The 13,029-nt window shown below is 36.5% G+C and overlaps 1 protein-coding gene across 6 annotated transcripts in view; it reads left to right on the top strand.

The window, feature by feature from the left end:
- The window catches only part of PDE4D (phosphodiesterase 4D), a 397,194-nt gene that overhangs the window by 375,065 nt on the left and 9,100 nt on the right, over window positions 1–13,029 (top strand). For 4 of the 6 annotated variants that reach the window (XM_031051530.2, XM_034072748.1, XM_034072749.1 and 1 more), the window contains exons 7-8: window positions 9,425–9,518; window positions 12,830–13,002. In XM_031051530.2, the coding sequence (XP_030907390.2) occupies window positions 9,425–9,518; window positions 12,830–13,002 (267 nt within the window). Of the gene's footprint in view, window positions 1–2,808; window positions 2,857–6,251; window positions 6,267–9,424; window positions 9,519–12,829; window positions 13,003–13,029 lie in introns of those variants that run through there. The other 2 variants (XM_034072750.1, XM_034072751.1) reach the window with 2 other exon arrangements.

Raw genomic sequence — 13,029 nt, 5'->3', positions numbered from 1 at the left:
GATTGTCAATATCAGGTGTAATTTTCTATTATCAGTATAGTTAATATGCAGCTAAAATATCATACACTGGAGGAGAATGTTTTTCATGGTTTTACATCAAAATAATCTAGCTAATAGCTCTATAAATACCATCCTTCAATAAATTTAGTGAACTGTAATTCAGTCATTCTTATGGATTTGTATGTCTCATATGGTCGTGGGGAATAAAAAGTAATCTAGGAAGATTTTTTTTTATATGCATGCTAAACAACTACTGTGATTTACATGGCAGCCATTGTTAATGTTCCTTATCTGAGACAAATTCTGTGCTTTTGGGAACAGTTAAAATTCAGGAAGGAACCTGCCTTTAAAGTGACAAAGTCAGAGAAGTATTTAAAAACTTGGCTTTCCAATATCTGTTTGTAGTACCTACTGCAACCAAACTTTCATATCCACATGCTTCATTTCTTAAGTAGGCAGAAATGTGAGGCCTACTATCTCACCAGTTTCTAAGTTGTGTTTGAAATTGCCTTCTGAAGGAAGGCAGCACATTTTCAGTTATTGGTTCAGATGCTGGGTAAGTGGCACCCATGCTGTCTTGCAGGTGATCAGAAAACAATGCAACACAGGTATAGACAAGCTTTGTTCAATGTTACAAAGCTGAGCTGGAAGAGTCAGGAGAAATGCTTTCCAGAACTACCTTTTTGGCTACCGGCTGAGCCTCACAGAATCACAGAATCCCAAGGCTTGGAAGGGACCTCAAAAGATCATCTAGTCCAACCCCCCTGCAAGAGCAGGGTAACCTAGGGTACATCACACAGGAACTTGTCCAGGCGGGCCTTGAATATCTCCAACGTAGGAGACTCCACAACCTCCCTGGGCAACCTGTTCCAGTGCTCTGATGACCCATGTTTGTTTTCAAAATGTAATTGTTTTATATTCATCTACCTGTGTAGATCCAGGGTGCATATTATAAAGAAAATGCATCAGTAATGTGTTTATTCATGATGTTTTTATATTATTCATTCTAAGCAAAACAGTATGCTTTCCATATGAAAATATGTAATTGCAGATGATCTGGTGACTGTATCGACTTGTCACATTGCTATACACTTCTCTCCTGTAAGGAAGAAATTTGTTATTATCGTATTTTGCCCTATTGATTTTTGCAGGTTCAATTCTTTTTCAAGCACTTAGTGTTGCTGACACTGCTGTGCAGCGTCACACAGAGAAGTAGAAACCACTTCAGCCAAACCTGCTTTATGACCGTTGTCGGTCAGCATCTTCCAGTGAATCAGCAGTGTGGGCTTATCCTTAATGCCACACCTCATTCAGCTTGTCTTTAGATATTTGCCCATTATCATATTGGGAAGCTTTCCCCTTTCGATGCAACAAAGACTTAGAAATTTGCTGCCATTGTATATATGCTTTGCACAAAGTGGTGCAAGATAATGCGTTCTTTGTAAGTTTTGGTCTCTGAATGGCAGACAGTGGGATATTTTATTTAAGGCTCTGAGTCAGCTTACTGACACACTCCACTTTCAATTAATCCCTTTTTTTTAATGAAGTATAGTTTTAATTGGTTATAGGAGTCTGCCAAGGCAGAAAGATCAAAAGTTGAATAAAAACAGAGGATTTGAGGACTCTTATTTCACTTTTCCATATAAACTTAATGTTTACTGGATCCTAAGACATATGGATGATATTACCTTAATAATAGCTGCTTTTATCTTCTAAAATAAAAAAGCAGCAGGAACTAACAGACTTGCCCAGTGATCTAACTAGATATTTTTTTAATCTAGATGGCCAAAACATTTTTGTCTAAAAGCCAAAAACATTTAACTACCTCACAGACTGCTCAAGAAACCTGATAGCTCCATTTCTGCTGGGTTTTCCTCACAACAAAACAAAATAAAAAACCAATCCCCCCACCCCAAAAAAACCCAACAACAAAACAAACAAACAAAACCCCCCAAAAATGAAAAGAAAAAACACTTCTGTATGAAAAATTTAAACTGCTAGGCAATCCACATGAATAGAATCATAGAATGGTTTGGGTTGGAAGGAACTTTAAAGATCATATAGTTCCACCCACCCCCCTCCCCCCGCGACGGTGAGGGGGGTTACACAATACTAATTTTAACTGCTTGGATGGCAGAATTATTGAAGGGAGCTGGTAAATGCTGTAGAATTGAGGAGACCTTAACCCAATTATTTTTGAATGGCGTGTGAATGCTGCAGGCAGGGATGCCATTATTAAATGGCATTTGCTGTTCAATAAAAAAATACCCTATGCCCAGGAGACTCCCCAGCACTGGCCAATGGGATATCACCATACATCATGTCACCAGCGGCTTGGATTTATATCTTTTAGGGTGACATACTATTGGCTGCTAGTTAGGCTCTATGGGAGGGATTACTGGCACCGTTTGTGGCTTCCCCTTCAGGTCCTTATTTGGTAGCTGTTGATAGAGCAAGTCTTTCCAGCAGCTGAGCATCTTGACATACATTATTCATTAAGTGCTGGTGTTCAGGAAATATGCATATCCCTAGCTCTTCAGATACTTCTTCAGCTCATACAATATGTCTCTTCAGCGTTGCCTCTGAATGCTTGGAGTTTTACAAATGGCATTTGTACAATCGGAAGACCACGCGGTTGGATTTCATTTCGGTGTGCCTCCTGTGCACACAGTTGCTGAGAACCTGAAGATCAGCAACGAGAATTAGAGAGAAAAGAAGGAATCTTTCTTTTTGGAAGTCTTTTGCAGTATCAGCAAAGAACTGATTAGCTTAGATTGGTAGTACTGGAAAACAAAAAAAAAATCAAAAATGCCTGAGGCAAACTATTTGCTCTCTGTTTCCTGGGGCTACATAAAGGTAGGATTTTGTTTTACCTTTTAAGAACCTTGATTTACAGTGCATGATTGTGTGGTCACTGGATAGCATGAGTATCTGTGGGCAATATGAGTCACATGAACATAAAGTAAGAATTCAAAAGCAAAAGCAAGCCTTTGATCAGCAATGAGAATGAACTGCACAGTACACAGTCTTTCTTAGAAACTGTGCTGGGACTTTAAAAAAATGTTCCTTCACTGGGTAATCAGACCAAGTCTAAAGCCAAATTAATTCAAAAGAGTTTGTGCTTTTAGAAAAAGCTGCTAGAAATCTGTATTTCTAGACATTGAAAGATTTAAACAAAAAAGAAAAAAAAAAACAACAACCAAACAATGACAAAATCTCAAAACTGCAATACTATACAAAAGGGGACAGCATGGGTAAAGAGGCTGAGGATAATGAGTGAAAGCATGACTCATACTGGTTTTAATAGCTGAAGAAATGTGAAATTGTCAACAGTATGTTCCAGCAGCATCTTTTGTAGCTTCTCTGCGTGACAGCTTATTGATTAAAACACTGGAAACTGTAATCTTCTAATATTGATCTACATTATTATGTAGAGCAGCTTTGAACTAGCTTGAATTTGCAGTAGTGCTAGAAAATGGAATTAAATAAGCTTTTCTTTCTTCCATGGAAAAGTTTTGCACCAAGGAATTAATATGTCAACATACAGAACTGAAATTTACTTAATACCAAACCATGTTTGGGGTTCAGCCCTGATTAAATGTTTGTGCTTAAAAAATGATGTTGCCTTTATAACTGTTTCAGGTGTGTAAAGAGGGAAAAAGAAACATCCTATGCTTGACATGTAGTAATTGTTCCAAGTCATCACATTTTAAAGAAAATTTTGATTTCTCCTGAACTAAATAATGGGAGTATTGAACTGAATGACTAAAAATAATGCAAAAATTTTATTACCACAGCTCGATCTCTTAGCATTTTTGTATTAATATCTACTTTTATAATTTTATTTTTTCTTAATAGAAATAAACCCCCCTCATTAGGTCATTGTGTCCAATTAGGTCATTGTGACCATTATCTGCTAATGCAGAATTCTTACATTATATTCCTAAGGATTTTGATCAGTCATTTGAGAAGGAATTGAATCCTATTATGCTAGCTAGGTGGATTTCTTTGTCATTTACCAGATGAAATCACTTTCCATTCAGTTAAAAGTGAGGTATTTATTATAATTTACCATGGAGTATTTTCTGCATTTCCAGGCAGCTCGTGTCATGATCCTACTTGCTAAATTAGAGAAATTCAATCAACAATCTTAAAAAATGTTCACTCTTACAGTTCAGCCTTTAAAATGGATAGATTTTTGCTAATTGAAGTTTGTCAGAGAGCATGGTAACTTAAATTGATTACACATGGAAAAAATGTTTTCTATATTAGTCTGATATTGTCTATACACAATGAATTTAGTTAACAAAATTTTAGTACAGTGCATTTTGAGTGCACATTATAGGAAAACTGTTGAGAAGCAAAGAAGGTCTGCCTTTTGTGACATTCAAAACAATAATTTAGAGTATTTATTCTTAAGAAATAATGAAATTTATTAATGTCAGGGATCATTATAGATGTTTACATCCCTTATGATGCATATATTTCTGTGTGATACAGGCTGTACTTTATTTGCCCTTTGGCTAATTATGTCTTGGAGAATGGTTGGCATATGGAACATTTACCCCTGTCTTTCGCTGAGTATCTTTCCTTGAAGCACCACTATAACAATGCAAAGCTTAGAGATAATGTACCTTGCAATGGCTTGTGTATAATTAAACATATAGGCTTCCAACTCAAATCTTCAGTTAATAATGCTGTTTATATGGTAGGAATGATGCTAAAATAAAGTGTTGCATTGATAAGCAGTATAAACAGAAGCCTTACATTCATTTGTAAGGCTGTTCTATTTTAAGTTTTTTGTTTTTGTAGAACACAAGACTTTTCACATCCAGTAAAATAATAGTTTGTTTGTTTTTTGAGTTACAAAACATCTTTTTAAAATCACATTGATAGGTATATAGCAATGATCAGATACAGTCATGTAAGTTTAATGTTAGAGTCTTGAATGAATGTTCCATGGATGTTCATGTAAGCTTTTAGAAATCTTACCTAGAAGAGGCGGCCAGAAACTGGAATTTTATCACCATGTGAGTTTGGGAGCCAATACAATGAGAGTCTCGGATGCTCTTGAGCATTGTTGTTCCAGCCTCCATGGCCTTGGAGCTTGATCAACACTCAGAATGAAGGACAGACCAGATGGGGCCTTTTGGTCCATGGTGTATCTTTTAGCCTTAGCTTCACCTTCTGTGCTGGTGCCAAAGGTTGTAGTGGGAGTGTCCTTGGGATGAAGCACATCACACATTCAGGAACAGGCAGCCTAGGTGGAAGAGGCCCTGCCAGGATGGGGCATCCATGACAAAATGGTTCTGCATGTTTTGTCTCCCAACACAGCTGTGGGCTGCATATTTACTTCTGCTTCTTGTAACTGAGTAAAAAACTTCAGAACATTTTACTTTTTTTTTTGTGTGTGTACAGTGTAATCAGTAAACCCCATTTATATTAAGCATGTAGTCCAAGCTTTTTCATGACCATAAATTGACTCCAGATGGAGTCAAATTGAACAACAAAAAAAAACTGCTTAAGGAAATGTTTTTTTGGATTCTTTTTTAGACAATACTTTGCTGCTCTGTTGCTGTGACATCAGTATTCATCAGTGAAGAGCTGTGTGATTGCCTTAATGGACATTTTATAGCCTCTTGAATTCCAGGGGGGATTTACCAGACTATAGTCAAGGGCTGTGATATTCCAAAGGGATATATATGTCATTTTCAGTCTAACAATGCCTAGTCTTAACGTGGGAAAATCTTTCTTTCTGAGGAGGAATACAGTATATTCACAGATCTGCCAAAAATATCTGCTTCCTCCCCATGCTGAGCTGCCAATATCATAAATAAAGTGTGTATGGTATAAATTTTATTATTAACAAGAATTTTCATATATTGTGATTGGTTTGGGGTTTTTTTGTTTGTTTTTTTTTGGTTTTTTTAGTTCCTTTTTTTTAAATACCATCTTTACATTTACAGTTAGCAAGAAGGTGGTTTCATGTCTTCTTTGACATGTTTTGAATAAAGTGCAAAGATGATAAATAGTAAAAGTAATTATCAGTATTAGAAGTATTTAAGTGCCAAATTTCAGGCACTTAAAAGGTGTCTGCTGGATAACTGAAGCAAGGTTGATTCACACATGTAGTAAGTTCCTCTGTGATTTGCTGTAAGGTCTTGTGGGAGCCATGTGACAGGCAGAATTTCATTACAAAGTAGTTGTGGAGAGTTGACACTCTTGGAAGCAGAAGCTATATGTGTGTGCACATGAGCCAAAATGAAGTTTTTGAGAAATAAATAAAATCAAGAAGTAGGGCTTCAGGTTTGGTTTTGTGTTTTTGGTTTTTTCGTTTGTTTGTTTGTTTTGATTTTGTTTTTTGGTTTTGGTTTTCGGTTTTGGGTTTTTTTGGGGGGTAGGCTCTTAGAAAAAAATTTTTCCCCAAAAGGCCAAATTATTAAACATCAGATGGTTAAGTAATATACACATACACTGAAGCAGGGTGTAATCAATAAAAATGTCTCAATATCTTGATGACTGTTTGTTTTTTGGGTGTTTTTTTGTGTTCGCAAAGAGCATCAGTGTTCTGCATCAGGAGCTGCTGTCTGGTCTTCAACTTCCTTTGTTTCAATATGTATGAGAGTAGTAAGACTGTCAAATAATTAGAAATTTAAAGCAATTCTCTAAACTCCAGCTAAGTCCAGATTTATTTTTTTTTTCAAAAATGTCAAAAGTCTTGATGCTGTGGCATCAGCAACGTGCAAGAGGGTGAGGAAATCATGCTGCTGAAGTTCTTCAAAGGCAAGGACTTCTGCTGAATTTGCTGTTAGCAGGAAGGCCTTGCAAAAACTGGGGAACTTGTTCTGCTGTACACCCATATTTGGCAGCAGCACAGACTATTCTGCAGGTTTCCTAATGATGGTTGAGCTTTTCTGTTCTAGTGACTTAAGGAGTGATAGGAGATGAAAAGTCTTGCATCAGACTAGCGGGGATCATTGCATTAGAAGAAAATTACATGCACCTTCCAGTTGTTGTGGACATCCGTAAAATAAATACTTAGTTGGAAATTCTTGAAGAACTCAAGGAGCTCCATAAGACGATTCCCAGAGATGCTCCCCAGTGTGCAATAACAAACCTACTTACTCCTTGTAGTGAAATTTATGATTTAGAAGAGGGGAAAAAAGAAGAAAATCGTTCCTATTTGTTGTGTTGGGTAGCTGCAAAGAAACGCAAATTTGTTCTCCTTTCAAAGCTTGTAAACTTGTAAGGAGATTTCCTGAAGAGCACATGTCACTGTTGGCTAGGTGGTCTTTTTCCGAAGTGTGGTACATGACCCAGGGGTGTTGCTGTGCAGCAAAACCAGCATGGCGAAGTTGGGCATAATCTAAAATGGCTTCCTAGGAAACAGCCAGACAAAACTGTTTAGTTGGTATCTGGTGAACTAGATGTATTAAATTAAGAAAGAGAGAAAATTGCAGTGGTAATGGATATACTGATGACGTGTGAAAGTTAATGCATTCTCATTAACTTCTTACATTTTATTAAGATTTGTATGCACAATATTTAATTTAAAGCTGGCACTTCTGGATACCATCTGGAGACAAGTAATTTCTGTGACATCTTCAGTTTGCCTTAAATGATTCAGTTTCTCACCATTGTGGGTCAGGATAAAAAGCATGCAAGTGTGACTTAAGTATGTGTTAAAAGTTTAAAGACGGGCTTTTAAAAATACGATTTTTGGACCAGTCACTTTACTGTTTGGCGAGCTTGACTTTTTTTAACATTTGACACTGGTGACAAACATTAGGCCTCGGTATATAGGTTGATGCTGGTTTCGTACAGAATGTATAGCCCTATCGTTCATAGCATGTATAGCTGTATTTGCAGTATGGTTCTTATTTTCAGAAATGTGTTGAGCACTTGCTAGCAGAGTTATATCTGAGATCAAAGCTGAGCCTTTGGCTTGTGACTAAAGTAGGATTCAGTCTTTGTAGCTCAGGAGCTTCCTGAGCTGATGGCATGTCAAGATGGCAGGAAAAAGCAGTGGATAATGGTTAGAGTGTTATATTAAAGGTATTATTTATTTGGCACATTGTGAGCAATACGGTAATTGGTGACATACAAAGGCATTGTGAAGAAAATAACACCTTTCACTATGCAAGGCCTCTTTGAAGAAAGGGCTTTGATGATTCCAGTGGGATGGAAAGGGGGTGGTTAATGTTTAGTCTACTGCTTTATCTCCTTTGAAGAAGAATAAATTACCAGTTTTCAACTTAGAGGAATTTTTAGAAGGGTATATACTAAGTATAGCTATTGCTTGATGATAGTCATAACTGGGTGAACAAGGTGAAAGCTGACTCTGAAAATGGCACAAATCATTTGGCTTTGTTAAGAGAAAAAAAGGTGACAGATCTGTTAATAACAAAATGAAAGAATAGCATGATGGGAGGTAAAATTCTGTAGTGACAGATACTTTATACTGGCAGTAGTGGTTTGAAAGTTAATAAATAGGGCTGAGTTCTATTTATTCATAACCCAGGCAAAGCTATAGTAAATGAAAATGTGTATGAGATAACTAGAACTGTATCATGCAATTAACCTGTCTAACACAATACCACAAAATATTCTTTAACCCTGAAGTCTACAAGGAATCAAGAAAGGCTCAATAATGAATCAATCCAGTTACATGTTTCAGAGAACCTTAATGTCCACTTCTGTCCTACAAAGTGCCTAAAGTGAACTGCGGACTTAAAGGGGACGGTGTTTCCACAAATGGGTGTTTTCTACTCCAGTGCTTCATAAAAATACTCAGTTTTCTGAGATTGTACGATGCTCAAGTTGTTAAACTTATCCAGTATAATAATTTTAAGTCAGATGCAACAAAACCTACCTCTGTTCATATTGCTATGTAGGTAATCAGTAACATATTTTGGTTGGTTTGAGCAGTGCTGTCAAATATATTTGAATAGGTTAATGATGAGAGATAAAACAAACTTGAAAAATTACAAAATGAATAGTAAAAAATTGCACAAATAAATTAATTTACAAATATGATAAGAAAATGATAGTAAAGAAATGGTCCTATGTAAGTATGTTTGTATTTTCTCTCCAAATTAAAGTAAGAAACTTGTGAGACAGTAAAGTTAATTTCTTGTGTATACATATGTCTTATATTTTTCAGTTACTAATAGGACCCTGTGCCTAACTGAATCACTATAGAATATTTTAGAAGGTATAAAATTGTGTTGTCCAACTCTTGAATAATTACTAGGGTAGAACAATTTTGCATGTTATTTTTCTGCTTTCATAGTTATCTTAATTTAGAATGTATTCTTCATGTCATGTCATTTCCCCAATTACAAATTGACTGTTTTTTCTCATTCTAACTGAAATGCATCTTGATCACTAACTTCATGCTTTTGTGCTATGTTTTGTTTTCCAGTTCAAGAGAATGCTGAACCGGGAGCTAACCCACCTATCTGAAATGAGCAGATCAGGCAACCAGGTCTCAGAATACATATCAAGCACTTTCTTAGGTAAGACTATAATGAAAGTTAATTGGTCCCTTTTTCTTTTTTTTTTTTTTTAATATCTGGGCTGTGGTAGAGCTTAAAAGCAAGTAGTTTTTCTGTATTAATGTCTCTTTTCAGAGACTGTACACTTAGTGTTTCATTGTTCAGTGTTTGAGCAGAAAAATCATATTAGATCCATTTCCCCACAGTTCAATTAGTTTGTGTATGTGGTTTCCCTGTGTAATTAGATAAATATTCATATACATATTTTCATGTGACATTACAGCTACTATATTGCTACCATATTAAGAAATGAATTTATAATGATTTAATTATATATTTAAAAGAATTCTTCCACTCTTTTTCCCTTATGGAAGTTACTGCAAAGAGGTTTCAGTGTGCTGGAAGCACACAAACACAAGTAACTTCATAGAATCTTATAGCACTCAGTTCTGATGCTTTGGTGTTCCATGCTTGCCCATAAACAAGTAGACAAATATGACTAAGTCAACATCTGAACAGACTGTTGCCAGGAGAATTTGTGTGGCTCATGAGCATTTAAAAAATACATCTAAATTAGGATAACAAGTACTTTCAAAAGTGCCAGTCATACATGTTAAGATACATCATGTTTATTTATCTTCTTTCTATGTTAGTTTTTTTTTCTTTATAAGAGTTTATTTTAAAGTACATTTTATCCTCTGCTTGTCACCGTATCCTAAATGGATTGCTTACTGTGTCTGTTGAATTTACCCATGACTGCAGTAGCTTGCCTGAGCACTGTGGCACAGCAGGGTTTCAGACAATAAGAAAGGGGTTAGCCTCCATCATGGGGAGCCAGTATTGCGCACTTTCAGGAGTCCTGAAAGTCAGTGTACAGGTGCCTGAGAAGATGACCCACTTAAGCTGGAAAGCCTGAGATACCAGTTTCTGCTTGCCTTTGCTTGAAAACTTAAGGCTTATTTTGACATGGTAATGAAATGCATCTGTCAGCCTTTCACATGAGACATCAGTCTTGAGCAGAAAAATGCCTGGAAGGCAGTCACTTCTAAGTTACTGAGCTATGGGTACTGTTTTGAGGCTGTGTGAAAAACTAGGATACTTGGAATTGTAGGTACAAGAGGAATACAATGCAGAAAACACCTCATCTACAGAATTATTGTTTAAATAGGATATTTTCAGTGTATGCAAAGTACATAAGTTCTGAGCCACAATGTGAAGAGGAAAAACATTCTCTCCATAGAAAACTGTAATGAGTCAAGTTTCTTTAATATTAATTAATTTTTTTAATACGTAGTTTATCTCCTGAACATCTACAGACTTGCTAACATTTGGAAGTTAGTAACATGTCATGAGAAAACAGGTTTTTCTGTTCTTCAAAAAAAACCCCCACAACCAGATTGTTTTCCCAAGTAGGGGGCTATATGACATGTATGAAATTATTCATAATGACAACAAATATATTCCTTGTGTAAGAACTCAGGATCCTACATTGACTATAATAATATATAAGTTTTTTTTCAGGGTCATTAATTTGTTTTCCTATGAATGGCAAATGTAAGTGAACTGTCCAATAAGCATAGTGCAACTGGGGTCAAAATGGCAAGCTGTCTTTCTCAGATGTTCAGATGGGTGAACAATTCTTTCCCTTCTGTGCACATAGTTACAAAAGCAGAGGCAGTTCCATGGAATTCCTCTGGAGATCTAAAGTCATTCAGACAGACACTTCCTTTCACTTGAGTTAGTCTGACAGCTCAGTTTACGACCCTCCCTTTGATGGGCCTAAACTTTGTGTATATGACTGAAACCATAAACATCAAAGCATGAACACGAGTTACTGATCCTCATCTGCTGTCCGTTTGCACCAGCCAGGAGCTGCAGCACTCCGCCTCCCCCTTTTCTTGATTGTCTGTACAAGGAGAGCTTGGCTGGGGCAATCAGGGAACTCAGTGCTGCAGGCTAAAGCTTGGTGACATTTCCGCAGTCTCTTGTTCGCTGTGATTTCTTTGGAATTGAAGTGTCCAGTAAATGAGACTACTAAAGGGTAATTTAAAAAAAAAAAGGTGGAAAAAAAGAAAATGAGGAAGCAAACACAATAGCAGTCTGGTAATTAGAGGATGGACTTGCTACCTTTGTCTGGTTTCAGTGTCTTTATTAAAAATTACTATTTGCAGGAAGGAATAAATAGGCTTTTTAAAGAGACCAAATTAATTTTTTTTCTATTTTTTTTATATTCCTTTTGTTCTAAGATTTTTTTTTAAGTTGTAGTTTTTTCTAGGCTTCTACATTAGAAACATCTTTTCTGGATTTTCATGTTTTTTTCTAGACTATTCCCTGAAAACCAGAAAAGATGCTGATGCATCTCAGCAAAGAAGAGGTTGTTTGGAGGGAATCATTAAAACTTTATGCTGAAATGTAATATGAATAAGAATCAAAATAAATGCAAATTCCTAGCAGGTTTGGCAGGAGAGTCCTTTGTTGCACTCTCCTGGGTTTCTTTGGGGACCACAGATATCTGCAGTGGTCTATACCCCTGTACTGTTTCTGCAGCAAACAGCAGGCAATTCCCTAAACATTCTAAATATATTCTCAGTTTAATCCTTGTCTGAAGTTTTGCTGGCACATACGTTGATGAGGTGTATGGGGTGGTGCTGCTGACACTGCTATGGAAGCAAAAGCTCACAGCAATTGCACTGGGTTTTAGGGAAGCAGTCCTTTTTTTTGGTATTACTTACTCTGGCTGGGAGGTGAAGAAATGCACTGTGCTGCTGGCGCAAACTGCCTTTGCCTGCAGAGTGCTTGTAGATGTGGCTGGAAAAAGGCTTTCCAACTTGTGAGGTCTTAACACAAGCAGGACCAGTCCCCACGTATTGGGTCCTTTGAGTCCTGAAGAAGTTTTCTAAAGATTACATGAAATACTGTTTTGATTGGTTTTGAAATAGGTTTTCAGAGAATATTTTTCCTGGAAAAGAAGACATTTTGAATCTCCTTGCAAAACGGACACTTAAATTTCTCTTTAGTTGCAGTCACATTTTTATAATTAAAAGTTTGATCCTCTCTACAGGGCTAGGGGATACAGGAGAAGTGGAAGTTGGCCAATTTAAAGCCAGTTCAGGAGTAATGAGGCAATTAATGAAATTGGGATCTGCTTTTACTGAGGTATAGGTCTTGTTTATCTGTGCATGGTTTTATTGCTCTTGATGTGAAGTATCTGTTACAAAATCTCCAAACATAAAAAAAGTTTTCGTAAGAATTAAAATAGCCGTAAGATGCAACTCAGTGTTGAATTCAGACATATTTGTAATTGCTTTAAATATTCTTTCTCATTCTTTAAGACAAACAACATGAAGTTGAAATCCCGTCTCCAGCACAGAAGGAGAAAGAGAAAAAGAAGAGGCCGATGTCCCAGATCAGTGGAGTCAAAAAGCTCATGCACAGCACCAGCCTAACTAATTCTAGTATTCCCCGATTTGGAGTTAAAACAGAACATGAAGAGAGTCTTGCCAAGGTAGAGAATATATAAAACCTTGAATTT

This window comes from Melopsittacus undulatus, chromosome Z (genome assembly GCF_012275295.1).
Source record: "Melopsittacus undulatus isolate bMelUnd1 chromosome Z, bMelUnd1.mat.Z, whole genome shotgun sequence".
Lineage (NCBI taxonomy): Eukaryota > Metazoa > Chordata > Aves > Psittaciformes > Psittaculidae > Melopsittacus > Melopsittacus undulatus.
Note: the sequence above shows the minus strand (reverse complement) of the source record. Positions and strands in the feature narration are given on the sequence as shown.